General features: G+C 41.0%; 1 protein-coding gene across 2 annotated transcripts in view; it reads left to right on the top strand.

The window, feature by feature from the left end:
• EIPR1 (EARP complex and GARP complex interacting protein 1) overlaps positions 1-21,949 on the top strand; it is a 190,128-nt gene that overhangs the window by 33,900 nt on the left and 134,279 nt on the right. The window contains exon 3 of one of the 2 annotated variants that reach the window (XM_049902784.1): positions 6,384-6,516. In XM_049902784.1, the coding sequence (XP_049758741.1) occupies positions 6,384-6,516 (133 nt within the window). Of the gene's footprint in view, positions 1-6,383; positions 6,517-21,949 lie in introns of those variants that run through there. The other variant, XM_049902785.1, reaches the window with a different exon arrangement.

The raw sequence follows: 21,949 nt of genomic DNA, 5'->3' as shown, positions 1-21,949 counted from the left end.
GATTAAGGGACCTGTCCTGGGCTGCCGCTGTATAGCTATGGACAGGTAACTCTTCTTTTTAAACTTGGATTCTTTAGCAGAAAATGAGGGAGGGTTGATTAAAGTAATCATTAAGGGCTGTTCTAGGACATTTTATAACTCTTCTTAGTTTTTATGCAGGACCAGCATGCTCATAGACCTGCACTGCTAAATTCAACTTTGATCATTTTTATGATGGCAATTCAAAATATATGCATTTGATGTTCATTCTAAGCTATTAAAAAGCATTTTAAAAATCAGGCATGACATGAAGAATTTAAAGTAATATTTAAGCACCACCAACACAATGACACGTTTCCTCACCATCTTAGCGAACATTCCCTGGTCTTCTGTGCTTCCATGTCTTCCATGCTCTTTTGCTCTCATTTTCATTATACAGTTTTATCCAGTGTGTTACTTGATTTTGTAGCCAACCTGCATATATTTATTCAGCAATAATTTGTTTTGTACCTCCAATGTGTGGTAGGGATAGTGTGAGGCTCTGAGGACAGAGAATGAAGGTACAGACCTTTTCATTGGAGTCAGGAATTGACTCTTACTGTGTTCATTACCTGCTGTTGTCCAAAGCAGATCTTGAGATGGAAGATTTCCACCTGTGGCAGAATAGGAAGGGGGTGGGGGGGTAGGGAAGGGGATAGAGGTTGGGAAAGGGGGTGGGGGGTGGGGAAGGGGGGAATTTAAAATCATGTGCTCTGGAGTCAGTTAGGTCTAAGTCTAAACCTTAGACTCTGTTGTCTTCTAATTGAATAGTTTTAGCCGAGATACTTCAACTCTTTCAGCCTCAGTTTCTTCACCTATTAAATGCGATTAATGATATATCATAGGGCTCTTTTAGAGATTAAAGGAATTAATGTATGTAAAACACTTAGCATAGCGCCTGGCATGTTATAAATATTTGTTGTTCTTGTTAGCTGTTGTTGAGTTGGCCCCCAACTCATGGTGACCCCATGCACAGCAGAACGAAATGCTTCCTGATCCTGTGCTATCCCCGTGATCAGTTGTGGATCGAACTGTTTTGATCCTTAGGGTTTTTATTGACTGATTTTTTTTTTTAATTGTGTTTTATGTGAAAGTTTACAAATCAAGTCAGTCTCTCATACAAAAACTTATATACACCTTGTTATGTACTCCTAGCAGCTCTCTGCCTAATGGGACAGCATATTCTTCCTTTCCACCCTGTATTCCCCATGTCTATTTAGCCAGGTCCTGTCCCCTCTGCCTTCTCATCTTGTCTCCAGACAGGAGCTGCCCACATAGTCTCATGTGTCTACTTGAGCCAAGAAGCTCATTCCTCACCAGTATCATTTTCTGTCGTATAGTCCAGTCCTATCCTTGTCTGAAGAGTTGGCTTAAGGAATGGTTCCAATCTTGGGCTGACAGAGTATCCGGGGACTGTGACCTCCAGGGTCCCTCCAGTCTCAGACCATTAAGTCTAGTCTTTTTATGAGAATTTGAGGTCAATTTGAGGTCTGTGTCCCACTGTTCTCCTGCTCTGTCAGAGATTCTATGTTGTGTTCCCTGCCAGGGCAGTCATTGGTTGTAACCGGATACCATCTAGCTCTTCTGTTGACTGATATTTGGTGATACATCACCAGACCTTTCTTACTACTCTGTCTTTGTCTGGAAACTCCACTGAAACCTGTTCAGCCTCATAGCAGCAGGCAAGCCTCCACTGACAGATGGGTGATGGCTGTGCATGAGGAGCACTGACCGGGAATTGAACCTGGGTCTTATGCATGGAAGGCAAGAATTCCACCATTGAACCACCACTTCCCCCTTTCTAAATATTAGCCATTATTGTTTTTATCATTATTTGCTTATGGTGGGGATGCCTTACCATTCTTTGTGAACATAAAACCAAAACCAAACCCAGTGCTGTAAATTCAATTCTGACTCATAGCAACCCTATAGGACAGGATGGAGCTGCGCCATAGACTTTCCAACGAGCCCCTGGTAGATTCGAACTGCTGACCCTTTGGTTAGCAGCTGTAGCACTTAACCACTACGCCACCAGGGTTTCCGCCTTAATGAGGGTATGTAGAAAAGCCTTAAGACTCTTCAGGCTTAAAAATGAAGGTTAAGGGCTATTGTCAGAGTATGTCAAATTAGAAGAGATGGCATTAGGCTAAACTTAGATTTCCCATTTCTTCCCTCACTAGTCTGTCTTCGGCATTATCAAGCCAGAAAGTTGAAAGGAACAAATCTACAGGAAAGATATGTTTGGATGAAGTAATAGAGCCTGGTTAGAAATCATTTGCTTTGTGTCTTCACGAGAAAGGAAATAGCTTTATGATGAGGTGGTCAGAAAGACACTCCCACAGGTGAGATTAATGTTGGTAGAGGTGCCTGAGAGATGGCTAGGCCCAGCAGGGAGCAGTGATTAGCTTTGAGTATCTGGAAAGCTTAAAAGGCAGGAGAGACGTTTGTGAAGGTGGGTGAGGAACCAGTGTGCAAGGGAAAGTAGGAAAGGCCACGTGTTCTTGATGGATTGCTCGACACAGTCAACAAATGAGGATTATGAAACCAGAAACACTGTGACTTCCACGATGTAATGGTCCTCATGCTTTTAGTGCATTTCAGAGGAATAGGTTTTGGGAAAGGAAAAGTAGTACAGTTAAGTGTGTTCTTTTTTTTCTTTTTTAGTGTTAATGGATTTCCTGATAAGTAGGAAATGTATCAAATATTGGAGGAAAAAATTTCCTGTTCTCCCTAAAAACAGAAACATTATTTTGAATTTTCATGTTACCTTTCAGTTTGTGTTCATGTGTGACTTTTTTATAATTGCATGCCATTTTGTATTTTGCTTTTAAGATTTTAATATTGTCTTGAACACTTTTTGTGTTTATAATTTTTCTTCATTGTGATTTTTAAAGCTACGTAATATTCCATGATTTTTTTTGTTCATTTATTCTTTGAAATAAGTTTCAAGAAATCGAATAATTGTTTCAAAGACTTCAACATTAATATAGTTCTTTTTTATGTATTATGGTAAACCTTCTACAACAGTTATACAGATTTGCAGTGCCTACCAGTTCTACTGTAGCCTTACCAGTGTTGGTTGTCACCACTTAAAAAAAGTTGGCAAATATAATAAATATAAATTGGTATCACAAAGATCTTATTTTAAAACAGTAAGTCATTGGTTATAAAGAACAACGACTTTCCCTCTGTTGCTTGTATTTACTCTAATCCATTTTTTGCTTGTAAGTTGTTATTTGCATGCATTAAAGTGCACAGATATCTTAAGTATGTAGCTTGATGCGGTTTTACAGGCACACACACAGATACATGCACACGCGCATAAACACACATACATGTGAGCACACATTTGCATACGTGTAACCACTATCTTGATCCTTTCCAGCATCCCAGAAGCTTCTATCAGGAGTTCTCCCAGTCTGAACTAAACCTCCAACCCTCACCCCCCACCACGCATGAATACTGTTCTCTCACCATAAATTTATTTGACTTGTTCTTGAACTTAAAATGGAACCACGCAGTATGTTGCTCTTGTATCTGATTTCTTTCACTCAACATTGCGGGTTTCATCAGTATTGTTCTGTGTATCTGTAGTTCTTTTTCATGACTGTAAGTGGTCCATTTTATTCATATACCACAATTTATTAACTCATCCTATTATTTGGGTATGTACAGTTTTTGGGTATCATGAATAAAGCTGCTATAAAAATCCATGTTTGTGTCTTTGTTTGATATGTACCCAGAAGTAGAATTGTTGGGCTGTAGGACATCTCTATGTTTAGCTTTAGGAAGTACTCCCAAATATTTTTCTCTTATAGGTGTCTAGATGTGTGACCTGTCCAGAGAAGGAAAATGTATTTAATAGTAAAATTCCCTCTGATGTGGAAAGGAAAAAAAGTACAATAAACTTGCTTTAGTTTGCAAAAAAAAAGTGTTGCTTTATAGTTTCCCTAGTTCTTATAATTTAGAAGCTGTTCACCAGGAGTATTTGAGAACCCACTGTGAAAACTGTATTGGGCTATGAGTACAGTGAGAGATTTACTGAGAATATTTTTAAAGATATTCTAATGGTAATTATTTTTAAATCTCTCACCCAAAAGAGAAGGAGGAAACATTTGGTTTTTCATTAATCCTGGGAGGCTAGTAATATCTTTATTTTATACATGGGGAAATTGAGGTTCCGGTCACATAATTATTAAGTGGCAGAGGCAGGATTTGAATTCTAGCCTGGGTCTAAAGCCACTACTACTTTTTTTTTTTTTAATGTACTTTCGATGTAGGGTTGCTATGAGTCAGAATCGACTCGATGGCAGTGGGTTTGGTTTTTGGGTTTACTTTAGATGAAGGCTTATAGGACAAACTAGTTTCTCACTAAACAGTCACATACTGTTTTATGACATTGGCTGCCAACCTCACGACGTGTCAGCACTCTCCCTTCTCAACCTTGGGTTCCCTGTTACCAGCTTCCCTGTCCCCTCCTGTCCTCTAGTCCCTGCCCTGGGCTGGTGTGCCCCTTTAGTCTCGTTTTGTTTTATGGGCCTGTCTAATCTTTGACTGAGGGGTGAACCTCAGGAATGACTTCATTACTGAGCTAAAAGGGTGTCCAGGGCCATACGCTTGGGGTTTCTCCAGTCTCTGTAGGCTAGTAAGTGTGGTCTCTTTTTGTGAGTTAGAATTTTGTTCTACATTTTTCTCCAGCTCTGTCCGGGACCCTTTATATTGATCCCTGTCAAAGCAGTCATGGTGGTAGCCAGGCACCATCTAGGTGTACTGGACTCAGTCTGGTGGAGGCCGTGGTAGTTGTGGTCCATTAGTCCTTTGGACTCATCTTTCCCTTGTATGTTTAGTTTTCTTCATCCTTCCTTGCTTCCAAAGGGGTGAGACCAGTAGAATATATTAGATGGCCACGCACAGCTAAAACTAACTTCTTAATAGGACTGGAGGTTGTTTTTGCACTAAAGCATGACATGAGAGGAGAAACTCAAGAATAAAACAGGAGAGGCTGTCTGAAGCAAGTGGAAAATAAAGATGCTCTTGGGTATCGTGTAAAATTTTTCTTTAAACTACATTTAGTGTTTTGATTACAAAAGCAATGCATGCTAATCATGCCTAATGTTTAAAAAAAAATACAGAAAAAACCACAAAGAAGAAAAGGAAAACCACCTATAATCCCGCCATCCAAAGATAACCATTTACCTTCTGTTCCTTCTCTTCGTTTGGACATGCGTAATTTTTTAAAACAAAAAAATGGATTGCCACATATGTAGCTCTTTAGTATATTCTTTTCCCCCTAAATATATATTAGGGACATTTTCCCATGGCACAAAAGGGTCTTCTACAGCATATAGAATGTTTGATATTTTTGAGGTTTTAGCAGAATGTTTTATGGCCAATCTTTGGGGTTTTCTCAAGACCATAGTTTCCTGACAGTGAATCTCTTAATTTTAGTATTAGAGTGAAATACTACAATTTATTTGACCAATTCCCTATTGCCAGACGTGTAGATGACTTCTAATTTTTCATTATGATAATCAATGTAGTAGTGAGCATTCTTGGATATAAATCTTGGTGTAGATCCATGATTATTTTCTTTGTATACACCCATTTTTAAAAGAAGAATTATATATTCTCATTGACTTGGGGAATTGATAAGAAAGTGAATATAAAAATCATTTTAATTCCTTTAAAAAAATTATGCAGAAAAGCATGAAAATAGCATATTTAACTTTTTTATGTAGTGGCTAACGTGTAATGCTATTATAGTTAATATTGTGTTATCATAAGAGGTGACAGCTGTTGTGCTCATTTATAAAAAGAAGTTAAAAATGTCCATAGAATCCATCCTCACTCCTTCCCAGTTTAACCATTTCTGACCTGTGATTTGAGTTATGCTCACTATGAAGTGAGTAAAGCCTGGTCAATCCCAGGTCTATTTAGGCAGTAGTACCCTGTCATCTCTGCCCCTTTCCCCACAGCCAAACAGCGGGACTGAAAAGTTCCTGCCCAACTTGGACACCCTGGACAACTCTAACCCTAACACCGGTGACGACGTAACCCAGCTTCTTGGCTACACGGCTTTTGATGTCTCGTTTCTTTAAAACTGCAGATGTCCAGAAAGCAGTGTTTGTTATGTAGCTTGCAATCTTAAAAAATATCCTACAGGGACTTCATACTTCTGTCTTTTGAGAAGAGTACCATAAGAATGAAATCACACAAGTTTATGCTGTTAGTTTAATAAGAATAATAATGAAAAATGTTATCTGTCATGAAATATACATTTCATTATTCTTTGCCACCATTATGTTAAATTAAGGTACTGTGGAAAGTGTCTGAGGTCCTGATGTGCTCTTTTGTTGTATTTGTAGATCCACATCATAGATTTTGACGACGAAAATAACATTATAAATAAAAATGTTCTCCTTCATCAAGTGGGCGAAATTTGGCACATTAGTGCCAGTCCAGCAGATAAAGGTGTGCTGGCGACCTGCTACAATAAAAGTAAGTGTGTCTTTTCTTAGATATTTGCATGTACCAGAGATGCGTGTCTTCTTCATCTCGAGGTTTAACATAAGATTGGTTTTATATTGTTAAGGAATTGATAAATGATTGATAAGATTTGATGATTTGAAGACATAGCATGTACACAGAAGTTGTGATATTGTGAGTAAATGTGTGCAGAAATAATTATAATTCCAAGACTCTAAGAATCAAACTGGAATCATAGTGGTTCTAGGAACTTTAATCTCTCGGGGCAAGGGGAGTAATGTGCTGGAGGTTCTTAAATGGTAGAAACAGGCATCCCGATGCAGTAACTGGAGCCCTAGTGGTGCAGTGGTTAAGAACTCAGCTGCTCACCCAAAGGTTGTTAGTTCGAATCCACCAGCCACTCCTTGGAAACCCTATGGGGCAGTTCTACTCTGTCTTTTAGGGTCAGTACGAGTTGGCATCAGCCTGATGGCAAAGGGTTAATGAATTAACTAATTTACTGCAAAGGACCTCTTTAAAGTGTTAAAAAGCAAAGATGTTACCTTGAAGACTAAGGTGTGCCTGACCCAAGCCATGGTATTTTGAGTCGCCTCATATGCATGTGAAAGCTGGACATTGAATTAGGAAGACCAAAGAAGAGTTGATGTCTTTGAATTATGGTGTTGGTGAAGAATATTGTATACCATGGACTGCCAGAAGAATGCACAAATCTGTCTTGGAAAAAGTATAGCCAGAATGCCCTTTAGAGGCGAGGATGGCGAGACTTCATCTCACATACTTTGGACATTTACTGGGAGGGACCAGTCCCTGGAGAAGGCCATGATGCTTGGTAAAGTAGAGAGGGTCAGTGGAAAAGGAGAGCCTCAATTAGATGGATTGACACAGTGGCGATAACAATGGGCTCAAACGTAGCAACGATAGTGAGGGTGGTACGGGACTGGGCACGACTTGTTCTGCTGTGCATAGGCTTGCTATGAGGCAGAACCGACTCAGCGATGTCTGGCGACAATGCATCAGCAAGACTGCTGCGAGGATTTCAGTGAGTTCTGCCTGTTCCTCAGTGCTTGTGTGTAATTGTGTTGTCGTGTGCTGCCATGTTGATTCCAACTCACAGAGATTTTATGGAACAGGGTAGAACTGCCCCCATAGGGTTTCCTAGGCTGTAGTTTTTTATTTTTAATTGTGCTTTATGTGAAAGTTTACAAATCGAGTCAGTCTGTCATGCAGAAACGTATACACACCTTTCTGTGTACTCCTGGCTGCTCTCCCCCTAATGAGACAGCACACCCCTCCTCTCCACCCTGTATTCCCCTGTCCATTCAGCCAGGTCCTGTCCCCATCTGCCTTCTCATCTTGCCTCCAGACAGGAGCTGCCCGCAGAGCCTCATGTGTCTACGTGAGCCAAGAAGCTCAGTCCTCACCAGTATCATTCTTTGTCTTATAGTCCAGTCCAGTCCCTGTCTGAAGAGTTGGCTTCGGGAGTGGTTCCAGTCTTGGGCTAACAGAGTGTCCAGGGACCGTGACATCTGGGGTCCCTCCAGTCTCAGTCAGACCATTAAGTCTAGTCTTTTTATGAGAATTTGAGGTCTGCATCCCACTGTTCTCCCGCCCTATCAGGGTTTCTATGTTGTGTTCCCCATCAGGGCAGTCATCAGTGATACCCAGGCAGTATCTAGTTCTTCCAGTCTCAGGCTGATGTAGTCTCTGGTTTATATGGCCCTTTCTGTCTCTTGGGCTCATATTTACTTTGTGTCTCCAGTGTTCCTCATTCTCCTTTGCTCCAGGTGGGTTAAGACCAATTTGATGCATCTTAGATGGCCGCTTGCTAGTGTTTAAGACCCCAGACACCACTCACTGAAGTGGGATGCAGAACGTTTTCTTAATACATTTTGTTATGCCTAGGCTGTAATTTTTAAGGGAGCAGATTGCCAGGGCTTTTCTGTCTTAGAGTGGCTGGGGGGTTCAAACTTCTGCCATTTTGGTTAGCAGCCAAGTGCTTAACCATTGTGCCGAGATAAATGATATTGCGAGCCCATGGCTATTTTGAAATACTCTTTACTAACAACTTTTCCATACATATATGCAAGTTGTGTATTTAAACAAATAAATGAACAAACAAACCCAACCCTTTGCCATCAAGAGTACTCTGACTCATAATGACCCTATAGGACAGAGTAGAACTGCCCCATAGAGTTTCCAAGGCTGTGATCTTTATGGAAGCAGGTTGCCAGGTCTTTCTCCTGCAGAGCATCTGATGGGTTCAAACCGCCAACCTTTCTGTTAGCAGCCAAGCGCTTAACCGCTGCACCACCAGGGCCCCTTTATGTTAAAAGTTGTATGTTCATATTCCCTAAATAAATTTCTTCCCAGCCTATTGTTTGGCTGTCCAATCTCTGGGACTTTTTGCACACGTGTCAAACCAAATATCTGTGATGCTAAACTACCACGTGTCTGCACCTTCCCTAGTTCTTTTTCCCTGTCATTGTCAATAACCTGTTTTTCAAATTCTGGCTTTGGAAAAAAACTCACATCCTTTTGCATTTTGTAAGCCAAGATAAAGTCTTTCTGTATTTTTGCTGTATAATTTCTAAAAATGTTTCCTTCATTTATCCATCAGTGCCAGAATTTTTTTTCTTTTTAAGACATTTAGCTGTCACTCATTCATCTTTCTTTTTATACCTTGGCTTCAAAATTATTATTATATAGGGATTGCCATCCTTTTTGTCAGTGTGGTCACCAGGATGCCCCATATCTAGAATTCTGTGATTGGTCTCTCTGCTTTTGTAGAACTCTGTAGAAGTTTCTTTCTACTTTAAATTCACTTTTTTTTTTTTTTTTTTTTAACAGTTCTCTTCCTCAGGGCAAAATATAATTTTGTGAAAGGTCTTTCCTCCCTGTATTCTTTATTTCTTATTTTTAGCTGTTAACCTGTATTTGGGTTTCATTTATTGGGAACTACCTCTTAGTGAATCCACTCTGATTTTATTTTTCTTTCTCCTGTCACCAGTATTAGACTCAAGCTACTCAAACAGAGGCTATTACTTTTCTGTTACTTTATCTCTGATGAAAGTCAGTTACCACCAAAAGACTATGACAACTTGGTGGTTCAACACTACTTTTCCCACCAGCATATTTGAGATGGTAACATAGTTTTATGCTTTTGAATTCTCTCTATTTCAAGAACCAAGGATAAAAATTGGAGTCCCTGGGTGGTTCACAAGGTTAAGTGCTCAACTACTAGCCAAAAGGTTGGTGATTCAAACCTACCCAGAGGTGGTGCCTCGGAAGAAAGGAATGGGAACTCTTTCGTATTTATGGTTTTGAGTATTTTTTTTTTTTCCTTTTGTTACTCTGCCATTCCATTTTTAGGTCCCCCGTTTCCTGCGTATTACTGCAGTTCCATCACTGCCCCACTCCCTGGCATTGTTGTTACTTCTGCCTCCCCATGCCTTGGGCCAGTGTATTTCTCCCCTTGTAAGGGAGATTGCAGCCTTCTTTGGTTGGAGATAACCGGAAGTTTCTACATACGAAAATGAAGATTGTCATCTTCTAGAAAAGTTACTTTCAAACTTTTTTGACCAGTCTTCTGATTAACTCAAAGTTAACTGGCCTTAATTACCTCTTTAAAATACCTTCAATACAACATAATTACAGGAGTGATATCTCTGGACCTTTGCTATATTCTCTTGGTTAGAAGCATGCCATAGGTCCTGTTCACCCTAGGATTACAAGAAGGTGTGAACACTAGGGAGTGAGAATAATGGGGGCCACTCTGGAGTGTCTACAGCACTCACCTTCTGACCCCTAATGATTCATGTCCCTCATATGTCTCAGGAATTCCTCCTGTGATAGCATCAGCTCAAAGACCCAGACCCCATCATCTAAATCAGATCCTGGTGCAAGATATGGTTTCTAGGTGTAATCAGTTAAGTACAACTCCTGGGTCTCAATTCTCCGTTTGTTGACCCGTGAAACTAAAGAGGCAAGTTAACTGTCCCTGACATACCTAACATAGAATGGCGGGACAGGCCTAGGATAACAGCTTTAGACATTTTAGTTCAAAAGGAAGGAAAATAGAAGGAATCACTGGTCCATGGAATTTCTGATATCCAGCTGGGTGAACACTAGCCGGAGGCTTTCTTTTTTTTTTTTAATTGAATTTCAAGTCTAGGGAATAATTCTGGACTCTGGGCTCTTGGTTTCACCCTCTGAGTCATCCTTTTTTTTTTTTTTTTTTGCATGAATGGTACCATGTGCTTGCAGCTGAGTAGTTAGTTTTATCAGCCTGCTTCTTGCAGTAGCATTTTGGGGTTCTGATAGTCTCCTTTCATTTTGCACTTTCTCTGTCCCTTTTGGAGCCCTGTTGACGCAGTGGTTCAGTGATAATGTTGCTAATGAAAAGGTCTGCGGTTCAAATCCATCAGCCGCTCCTTGGAAACCCTATGGGGCAGTTCTACTCTGTCCTATAGGGTCGGTATGAGTCAGAATTGACTTGAAGGCAATAGGTTTGGTTTTCTTTTTTTGATCTGTACCTTTTGTAGCGCTGGTGGTGCAGTGGTTAAGAGCCTGGCTGCTAACCAAAGGTTGGCAGTTCTAATCTACCAGCCACTCCTTGGAAACTATGGGGCAGTTTTACTCTGTCCTATAAGGTTGCTATGAGTCGTAATCGACTCGATGGCAACAGGTTTTTGTTTGTTTGTTTGTTTTCTGTCCCTTTTAGTTCAAGCTGGCAGTGCTTCTGCCGAAACAATTTTCTCAAAAGTCTTGTAGGTCTTTAATGAATTTCATGGGGATTCATACCATTAGACAGGCCATACCCACAAGTTTTTTGAGATAAATCATTCTCTACTTTGGTCCCCTGTTGAGATGGCTGAGGGACAGCAGCCCTCATCCCCCTAGAGGCCCTTGGATTTGATTGAGAGGCTCTATGAGGCATACCCTTAACTTCTTGAAAGGGACCTCATGTTGCTAAATTTCTGAGGTTTTAGCAAAATGCGGTATAGCTAACTCTTAGCTTTTTCTCTAGAGTACACTTTCCTGACAGTGAGTCCCTTCATTTTAGCATCTTCTGCCATCTAGAGAGGCTGAGAACTTTCAAAATTATTCAGTCCTAGTTCCTTTTTGCTTAATGGTTCTTCCCTCTTTTTCTTTCTCTCCTGTCACACTTTACTATAAGCAGCAAGAAAAAAAAAGTAATTTTGCTTGTAAATCCCCTTGTGTATATAACAGACTTTCCCTCTTAGAAGTTCTCTTTTTCACGTAACAGTAGGAATCAGTTGAACAAAGCTTTCTGCCACTGTATGACAAAGATCCTCCTTTCTCTTGTTTCCAACAACATGTTCCTCACTCCCTTCTGAGGCGTCACTGACAGCACCCTCTACATTCATGTTTCTGCTGTTTGTTCAAGGCAATCTAGGCTTTTTTTTAATACCCCTCAAAATTCTTCCACCCTCTACCCACTGCCGAATTCCAAAGTTGCTCCCACATTTTAGAAATTTGTTAGTGCAATGCCCCACTCTCAAGTACAAAATTCTGTATTAGTATTATGTGGCTCATAAGAAATTACCACAAATTTAGCATCTTAAAAGAGCATACGTTTCTTATCTCACACTTCTATGTGTTAACGAGTCAAGGCACAGCTTAGTGGGTTCTCTACTCAGGGTTTCCCAAAGTTGCAGTCAAAATGTTGGCAGGGCTAGATTTTCTTCCCTGGATCTTCTTCCAAAACCTTGTGGTTGTCGATCTAGCAATCTCACTCCTTGGAATATATCCTAGAGAAATAAGAGCCTTTACACGAACAGATATATATATATGCACACCCATGTTTATTGCAGCACTGTTTATAGTAGCAAAAAGATGGAATCAACCAAGGTGCCCATCAACGGATGAATGGATAAATAAATTATGGTATATTCACGCAATGGAATACTACACATCGATAAAGAACAGTGAGGAATCTGTGAAACATTTCATAACATGGATGAACCTGGAAGGCATTATGCTGAGTGAAATTAGTCAGTTGCAAAAGGACAAATATTGTATAAGACCACTATTATAAGAACTTGAGAAATAGTTTAAACTGAGAAGAGAACATTCTTTTGTGGTTGTACGGGGCCGGGGCGGGGGGCGGGGAGTTGGGAGAGGGGCATTCACTAACTGGATAGTAGATAAGAACTACTTTAGGTGAAGGGAAAGACAGCACACAATACAGGGGAGGTCAGCACAATTGGACTAAACCAAAAGCAAAGAAGTTCTCTGAATGAACTGAATGCTTCGAAGGCCAGCATAGCAGGGGCAGGGGTCTGGGGACCATGGTTTCAGGGGACATCTGAGTCAATTGGCATAATAAAATCTATTAAGAAAACATTCTGCATCCCACTTTGAAGAGTGGCGTCAGGGGTCTTAAATGCTAGCAAGCAGCCATCTGAGATGCATCAATTGGTCTCAACCCACCTGGATCAAAGGAGAATGAAGAACACCAAGGACACAAGGCGATTAGGAGCCCAAGAGACAGAAAGGGCCACATGAACCAGAGACTACATCATCCTGAGATCAGAAGAGCTAGATGGTGCCCGGCTACAACCGATGACTGCCCTGACAGGGAACACAAGAGAGAACCCCTGAGGGAGCAGGAGAGCAGTGGGATGCAGACTCCAAATTGTCATAAAAAGACTAGACTTAATGGTCTGATTGAGACTAGAAGGACCCCGGTGGTCATGGCCCCCAGACCTTCTGTTGGCCCAGAACAGGAACCATTCCCGAAGCCAACTCTTCAGACATGGATTGGACTGGACAATGGGTTGGAGAGGGATGCTGGTGAGGAGTGAGCTTCTCGGATTAGGTGGATGTTTGAGACTCTGTCAGCATCTCCTGCCTGGAGGGGAGATGAGAGGGTGGACGGGGTTAAAAGCTGGTGGAATGGACACAAAAAGAGAGAGTGGAGGGAGAGAGCGGGCCGTCTCATTAGGGGGAAAGTAATTGGGAGTATGTAGCAAGGTGTATATGGGTTTTTGTGTGAGAGACTGACTTGATTGGTAAACTTTCACTTAAAGCACCATAAAAATTATATAAAAAGAAAAATCCTGTGGTTGTTGACAAAATTCAGTTCCTTGTGGTTGTAGGACTGGGGTCCCCATTTTCTTGTTGGCTGTCAGCAGGGGACTGCTTTCAGTTCCTAGAGGCTATAAATGGGCATTTTAAGCAGCTAAGTTTGTGGTAATTTGTTAAGCAGCAAGAGAAAACTAACATAATTACCAACCCAAAACAAAAAAACCTCTAAAAGTTTTTTTAACAGCCAAGTGTGTTGACTGTTTATATCATCCAGAGATTCCAGTATATTAATAATAAAAAACAAACAAACAAACCCGTTACCATCTAGTCGATTCTGACTCATGGTGACCCTGTGTGTTAACTGAGTATAACTGTAATCTTCATGGAAGCAGTTTGCCAGGCTTCTCCTCTGTGGAGCCACTGGGTGGGTTCGAACTACCAACCTTTAGGTTAGTTGCCAATTGCAAACTGCTTGTGCCACCTAAACTCCTAGGATAATAATAGAAGCCGAAAACCAAACCTATTGCTGTTGAGTCAATTCCGACTCATAGCAACCCTATAGGACAGAGTAGAACTGCCCCATAGGGTTTCCAGGGAGCAGCTGGTGGATTTGAACTGCCGACCTTTTGGTTAGCAGCCGAGCTCTTAAGCACTGTGCCACCAGAGCTCACATATAATTATCAAGCATTACGGAATTCTGTTCTGGTTGTCCACAGGCTTAGGTGGACTGCTTCCTTTGAGCTACACGGTCTCTTCCTTTAGAGTCAGAAGCTCCCAGAGACCCAGAACTCCTCTTCCCACCGGTCTTTGAAGGCAGCATGACTCTTGTTTTAAACAGTTTCCTAATCTGTCAACCTGTCTAGAAAGAAAGACAAGATTGTGTCTTAGCTCTCATGTCTAAACTCTAGGAATTCCATTTTTTTCTGCCACAGGTGGAACTGAAAGAATTAGTTCCCATGTTCCTCTGTTTTCCAGTGTGAAATGCTCTTTTTTTTTTTTTTCTCCTTCATCCATAGTCAAAAGGGAGTTTCAAAGCTGCTTGACTTCTGCTTAACTTTAGCTCTTTGCCTTTAGAAGCTACTCATGGTATCATACCTAATCTACGTCAAATAATCTGTAGCAACTGTCATTCCCCTGGGATCAGGTACCGAACTATTTCTAGTTCTTACGCCTTCAGTAGAGCTTGGAGTTGCAGGATGTAAGCACACCTTGCATAACTTAATAGAGGGGAAAAGAAAAGTTTTAGAGAGATTCCATCTGTTCTATAAATGGACACGTATGCTCGGTTTTCTGCGCTTAGCTCTCCTGTAAATCACCAGGCTTCCACACAGCAATAAATTAAATCTGGATTAAATCCGGCAACATTACAAAGTTAGATGAAAATGTGTTGCTCAGGTTGTCACCTCATTATAGCAGATTATTTTGTAAAGACCGGAATTGCGCTGTATCCTCGTTCTCTTCCAGTGGTGCTTTTCTTTAATCATGCTTTTTAACCTGTTAATTCCTGGGCTGGTTGAAGGCTTTTTGCAGTAGTTATTACATATTTTGCCATTGTGCTTATTTAGTAGTGTGTGTTTATACCACTACAAAAAAGCTCTTCTTTGAAAGTTATTGACCTTGGAATAGAACCGAGGACCAAAAGAAGCCCTTGTGGTTTGTTGTCCTTAGCGGACCTCAAGTGTCTGTTCTTGCATTTCTTTTCTTTTGCAGCCCCTTACTGCTTTTTGTTTCAGTAAGTTTGCATGATATTCTGATTAGTGGCAGCATCTGTTTATCTAGAAACTGGTTTATCTAGGTTTATCCATAACTTTAGGTGTACATCTTGGTGGTGGTAGTGGTTAAAAAAAACTCGTTGCCAGTTGAGTTGATTCCTACTCCTAGTGACCCTAAAGGACAGAGAAGAACTGCCCCATAGAGTTCCCAACGAGCAGCTGATGGATTTGAACTGCCGACCTTTTGGTGGGTTCGAACTACTGACTTTTTGGTTAGCAGCCGAGCTCTTAACCACTGCGCCACTAACCCAGTGAAATCCAGTGCCGCGCCACTAGAGGGGGTGAACAGAGTGTAGTAAGTACGACCAACCGTTGAGAAGGCAGAGCAGATTGCAGAGGTCACTTCCCATGAATTTTTTAATAGCGACTACCTCTAGCAAAGTATTGTTCTCTTTTAAAGATGTGTGTTGTGTCCTCCTTCACACGTGTACTGAAGTTCTTTTTTATGGCTGTTATTGAGAAGAAAGGAGAAGGGAACCATAGACAAATGGACTCTGGGAAGGAAGACAAGATTGTTTCCTAGCTTTTCTGTCTAAACTCTAAGAATTCTGTTCTTTGCAATTCTAAAAAAAAATGTAGTGTCTAGTAATGAAATCTGTTTTGGGGAAGGTCAGTCTTCTTTAGAAATCTTGGTGTTGATATTTGTTGTTAACAACAATTGTTTTAAATATATTATTTATTGCAATATGCAAAATCTCGGGAAATTAGTGGAAGTCTGCAATCTGATACAACTCTTATTTGTGTATGTGTGCCCGTGTACATAAGTGTATGCACACACACATACACACACAGAGGAATAAATATCACAGTGGCCTTGCAAATAAACATGGAAAATTTGATTCACTCACAGTTTTTCTAAATGCATATAAAGAAACCTCCCTCTCTACCCTTTATCGCACCATTTAAGAGGGACAGTAAATACAGCAGTGTTAAATTCCCTTTGCACAACTCAAGTAGCTACTTCTCCCAGGCAGAAAGCCACTTGCAGAGTTATGTTCTCTTCACATTTGCTTAGAAAATGATAGAAACTTTACAGTAGTTTAAGGTAACCTAAAAATTGAAACTCTTTTCAGATCAAACTGTACACCCATCTATCCTGGATAAATCTCTGCTCATGTGAGGAGCAAGTGGCAGGCACAAAGGGTGGCCTGTTGATAGGGATTTATAACTGCCATTGATCTTTTGGCTATTACCTGCGATGATTGTGAAAAATATGTTCTCAGAGGCAGGTTGGTGAGGCGGGGGGAAATGTCTGTACAATTAAATCTTTTGGAACTTTTTCTAGATGGATGAAAAAAAAATTTTTTAAACACCAACTTTCCTTTCTGCAAATTTGACAAGAAAATGCATCACTATAAAAGCAAAAGAAGGAAACATGTCCAGGGTAGAAGATACCTCAGCAATCTGGTGCAAACTTATGAAGTAAAAGTAGAGCTTGATAGTAGCTGACATTAGATATCAAATTAGTGGTAAGATGTGGAAATGGCAATGATGAGAAAAGGGTGCGTTTCCGTAAGGAGACTGGCCTATACGTACTGACAATAAAAGTAACACCTTTAGTTCTTGATTTGGAGTTTACCCTGGAAGGCTGTGTAGGTGGCAACCTGAAAAAAATCCTAGATTACTCAAAGGGAATGATGGAAACTGTTTATATTTCTAATAGTGGTGTCTGTCTCCAGAGTTAGCAAGTATTTAATTTTACCTCCTGCCTCACTTTGTTTTCCCCTTGAAAATATGCTTGTATTAGATGTTTAAGTCTTTATGTATCATTTGGCTTCTTATATTTACATTTTTATTCTCATTCAAGGTTTTTGTTCACTACCTTGAGAAGAAAGTCTATGCTGCAGGTAAACTTGAATAGTGAAAATATTTAAAGGTCCTGCATTTTGCTGCTTTATCTTTCCCTCCTTCTGTGTCAGAGTGTGTCTGTGTTTCTGTACCTGCATGCACTGCTTTTCCTAATGGCCCTTGCTCCCTTTTGCTGAATTTCTGAGTCGTGGCAGAGTGCCTTAAAGTCAACAGAGGGCACCAGCAGCCTGCCTCTGTGTCTCCAAGTCACTCTCACATTCTTGGTTGTCTTCTTTCTTTCTTCCATTGTATCACAGTGGGCCATGTCCTAAACCTGCTTCGGTATACCGAAGCATGCATTTTTAAAGGTTTTCATCCACTTCTCTGGCGTTTTCTGTAAATATCTTCAAAGACAGCAAGACCTTGTTTGAAACACACATTTGTGGAATTGGGCTAAATTCTTGAAATCTCACTAAGGTGATAAAAATTAGATTGCTGTTCCTACTTTAAGAGTTCATAGGTTTCTGCAGACAAGTAAGTACTGAATTTAATTCCTTTACTCCTGAGCCCTAGGCTCACAAGAGGGCCGAAGTACTAGCCCCTGAGAGCCTTGCAGTCTAATGGGGGAGATAAGGCTAGTGTACCTGAGACAGAGGATGGTAATGTCCTATGTGATCAGCAAGAAGTAGAGATGGCACAGCTGAGGTAAAAGTGCTCTTTAGAGAAGAGACATGCCAGTGATGGCCAGAGTCATTAATTTCCTCTAAGTGTAGGCTGCTGTGACAGGTATTGTGAGTGCAGAGAACACTTAGACCTCAAGATCTGAAATCTTCGAGACTAAGTACAATAGCACTGAACTACCTACGGTTTCCCAAGTGTGATTTCTCATGCCTTTTCATATGCTCTTTCTCTCCCCTGCTCTCCCTCGTGCCCACATGTTGTGAACTCTTCTTCATCTTTAAAGATGCCCTGTAGCTGTTACCTCTTCCTGAAAAGGCTTTTCTTACCCTTCCACCCCAGCGTCCAGATAGAGCCATTACTTCTCACGCTCCGGCGTGAACATTTATAGCACTTCCCACCTGGTGTTCTAATTTCTAAGTCGTGTGTCTCCTCCTCTACTGGACTGGACTTGATACCCCTAGGGGACCTGGAGGACTCTGGAAAAGTGCATTATTTGTCTTCGTGTCTGGAGTGCCTTGCAAACACGTCGTGTCCGGGGTGACCGACCACGTGTCCTGGCTTATCTGCAACAGTTGTGGTTTCTGTGGTTAAGATGCCCCTTGCCCTAGCATCCCTTCCAGTGGGCACTGCTTTTCCTCTTAAAAGTTTCCTAGTTTGGATGATAAGTTTTATAGCTATGTAGTAGCTACTCAGAAAATATTTACAGATTGGATTAACTAAGTTGAACTCTATTGAAATAATAGTCTCAGTGAGACTTAAAAAGATGTACCCTTAGTGGCTTTTCTTTAGGAACATCCTAAGATGTACCAAGCAAATCAGTGGAAGGAAACCTAAGAAAAGATGATTTCTGGAACAGCTTAATTAATCTTAATCTGTGTGCCTAAGAGGAGGAACACTGTACTGGAAGTGAGGTGACATATGTGACCCAAAACAGGTTTGTTAACCTTTCTTCGTCTTCGTTTCCTCAATTAGAAATTAGACATACTAACGGCTTTACACATCTTATGGGGTTATTTTCTAATCTCGTGAGAGTAAATGTAAAAATGCGTTAAAAATTTAAAAAGGAAACTAAATATGAAATGGTCCAGTTTCTTTTGCCGAATCGTTCCTGCTTACTTTCCAAGTAATTCTCTCAACTCTGCAGAGAATTAAAGTGGAAGCAAGGGACAGGAGAGGCAACGAGAGCTGGCTTTTTTGTTAGTGGCACAAGAGTATGGTGGGGAGAGTACCAGAACTGATAGTTAGAAACCCTGGATTCTCATCTTCCCTCTGCTGTTGACTAGATCAGGAAGCTGGTGGCGCAGTGGTTAAAGACCCACGGCTGTTAACCAAAAGGTTGGCAGTTCGAATCTACCAGCTGCTCCTTGGAAACCTGATTGGGCAGTTCTATTCTGTCCTGTAGGGTCGCTGTGAATTAGAATCGACTTGATGACCATGGGTTTTTTGGTTTATACAAACAGTAATGAATAGTGAGAGATTCCCAGTATCTGAGTATACAGTAGGCATCATTGAGTTTATTTTGAGCAAAGGAGAGATTAGAAGGTGCATAGACATTGTTGCAGCTATGACATCCTCTGTGTTATAGAGCAGCAGCCATAGAAACCCTCTGGTATACACACAGCACAACGTATCAGAAGCATCATGTCAGTACAGAATACCTCATGAACGGTCACTGCTTAACAATCCAGCCTTCCCTTTGATGCTTGGTGCCTCTTAAATTTGCGTAGAAAATCTGAAGGGGCAGGTGGCAGTGTGCCAGAAGCCACAGGATAAATGCGGTGTGTCTTTCTATAGGGTCAATTTTATTTAATTTGAGGTGAAAGCATTATTTACAGCCTAAAATGAATGTGGATATATTATGAAGTAGAATGCGAAATTCACATGAATTTCATAAATAAAACATGAGCCTTGCTAAGGGTCCCTTCAGATAATGTCCCCAGATCCTGTTATTCAAACACTTAACAATTTATAAAGCACATTCCCATATCTTGATACGCTTTCTCTTTCCTTTGCCATTGCTGTAGTTTCGTGAAGGCAATGAAAGTAGCACTGCTCTAAGGGATGGGGAGCGGGGTGGGAAATGCACACGGGAAAACTCCAAGTGTAAATCAGAAGGATTTTGTGATGATACCAACCATTTCTCTCCAACAGAAGACAACAGCCGCCTCCCCCTGGGTCCTTTGCACCACTTGCTTATCTTGATTTTCCTCTTCCAAGTCCAGGGGCCCAAAATTGATAGGATGATGATCTTCCCTTGAGGCTCAGCCTTCTTTTTATCTCTGCCTTTCTCTCCAGCTACAGAATCCCAACCCTGACCTACAAGAATGAGACGTAATGGTACCTTAGGCCTGAGTGATGTCCAGGACCAATTGGCTACTTCCATATTGGTGATCCAGGCTGATGCCTAGGGTGATTTTGTCGTCCTGGACATCACAGCGAGCCTGGAGCTGTAGCCCCATCATCTGTCACCTTTCCCCTTCTGCGCAAGAGTTTGACCTTTGGTTCACGTTCTAGCTCTGCTGCCCTGGGAACCGGATAAGGGTAGTATGTCAAATATGTAGAAACACTGGTGGCGTAGTGGTTAAGAGCTATGGCTGCTAACCAAGAGGTCGGCAGTTTGAATCCACCAGGTGCTCCTTGGAAACTCTATGGGGCAGTTCTACTCTGTCATATAGGGTTGCTATGAGTTGGAATCGACTCGACAGCAGTGGGTTTGGTGCTTTTTTTTTTTGTCAAATATGTTACTAAGCAGTGTTGCTTATGGTAGAAAAAAAAAAAGATTTCTGATTGGTAAACTGCATCTGGCCTGGGGAACTATAAATGATCTATAAATATCTGATGGGCCTCTCTTTGGCCCTCCCTGAGTGTGGTGATTCTTATAGCTGATCATGTCCCTTGTGGGAATCTGGAAGCTATGCTTTCCAAGTTGTTACAATAGTTGGTGGCCTTGTTACACCTGAGATGTCACGGACAAAGATGATAATTACTGGCCGCTGCGTGGGGTCCTTCGGAAGAGGAATGACTGATGCTGCCCTGCTGCCCAGTGTGCTACCGAATAGTCCACTGCCAAATCTGGTCTGTGCAGAGTCTTATGGGTCTGACAGTTTAGGTGAACCTAGGAAGACCTTCTGGTGGGTCTTTTTTTGGTATCATATCATCTCCTAAAGAGTCAGGAGTGCTCTGACAGAAGTCATTACAAGTTCCAGTGGGGAAATAAGAAGAATTGGTAAATTATAGTGAGAAGGTCAGGAAAAACTTCTTAGAGAATTAGAATCAGCAGACTATCCAGGGGGCAGTACACATTTAGAAAATGTTTCTAGCATAAATGAATGAATGGGCTAACAATTAATGGATGGGGATCCCTATGGGCAAGTATAACTTAATGTGTTAAGCAAAAGGCTGCCGTGAAGTGCTTACCTGCTTGAGGTTTGAGTTAAAATCCAAGAAAAGAATTCTAGAGAGGTTGTGAACAGTTGTGTAAAGATGTTGGATCAGTATATGGTGGTGGCCCAAGATTCCAACCCATGGGACTGTGGCGTGTGTAAGAATATTCGAAACAAAGCTTCATCTTTCCCGTGCCCAAAGACTGAGTGTAAACGTCCTGAAATAGTGTCTCTATTTCTAGTCCCCACACCACAAGAAGACAGTAAAACTGGAAATGGTCCCAAGAACAGCCACAATGATTAATGATGCTTATCTCAAAGCACTGATTGTGTATCCCTCTCATGTGGCAATTAATCATGTCCGCAAAGGTAGCAAGCTATAATGGAAGGGCTACTGGGCTAGAGAGGTCAGAAGACCTGCATCTGGTTGCCATGTTACCACTTGGTAGCTCAATACGTTAGACTAGTTACATGACGTCTCTGAGCCTCAATTTTCTTATCTATAAAATGGGAGGAATGATGTCTGCCTTGACTACTTTATACAGTTGTTGGAATTCATAGTACGACCATGTATATGAAAGGCTTTGAGAATTATAATATTTTAACTATTTTCATTATTATGCAGTTTCTTGCATGTTCTTCTTCCATCATTATGTTTAACACTAGTGCTGTTAATTTAATTTTGTCATATATTTATGCCTTGACTCCAAGTATAGCGAAAGCATCTTTTTTTTTAGCTTTCAAGTTAGAACTTATATGCTGTTAATAAAA

The sequence above is a fragment of the Elephas maximus genome, chromosome 12, assembly GCF_024166365.1.
Source record: "Elephas maximus indicus isolate mEleMax1 chromosome 12, mEleMax1 primary haplotype, whole genome shotgun sequence".
Taxonomy (NCBI): domain Eukaryota; kingdom Metazoa; phylum Chordata; class Mammalia; order Proboscidea; family Elephantidae; genus Elephas; species Elephas maximus.
The sequence above is the reverse complement of the archived record's forward strand: the minus strand, read 5'-3'. Positions and strand labels throughout refer to the sequence as shown.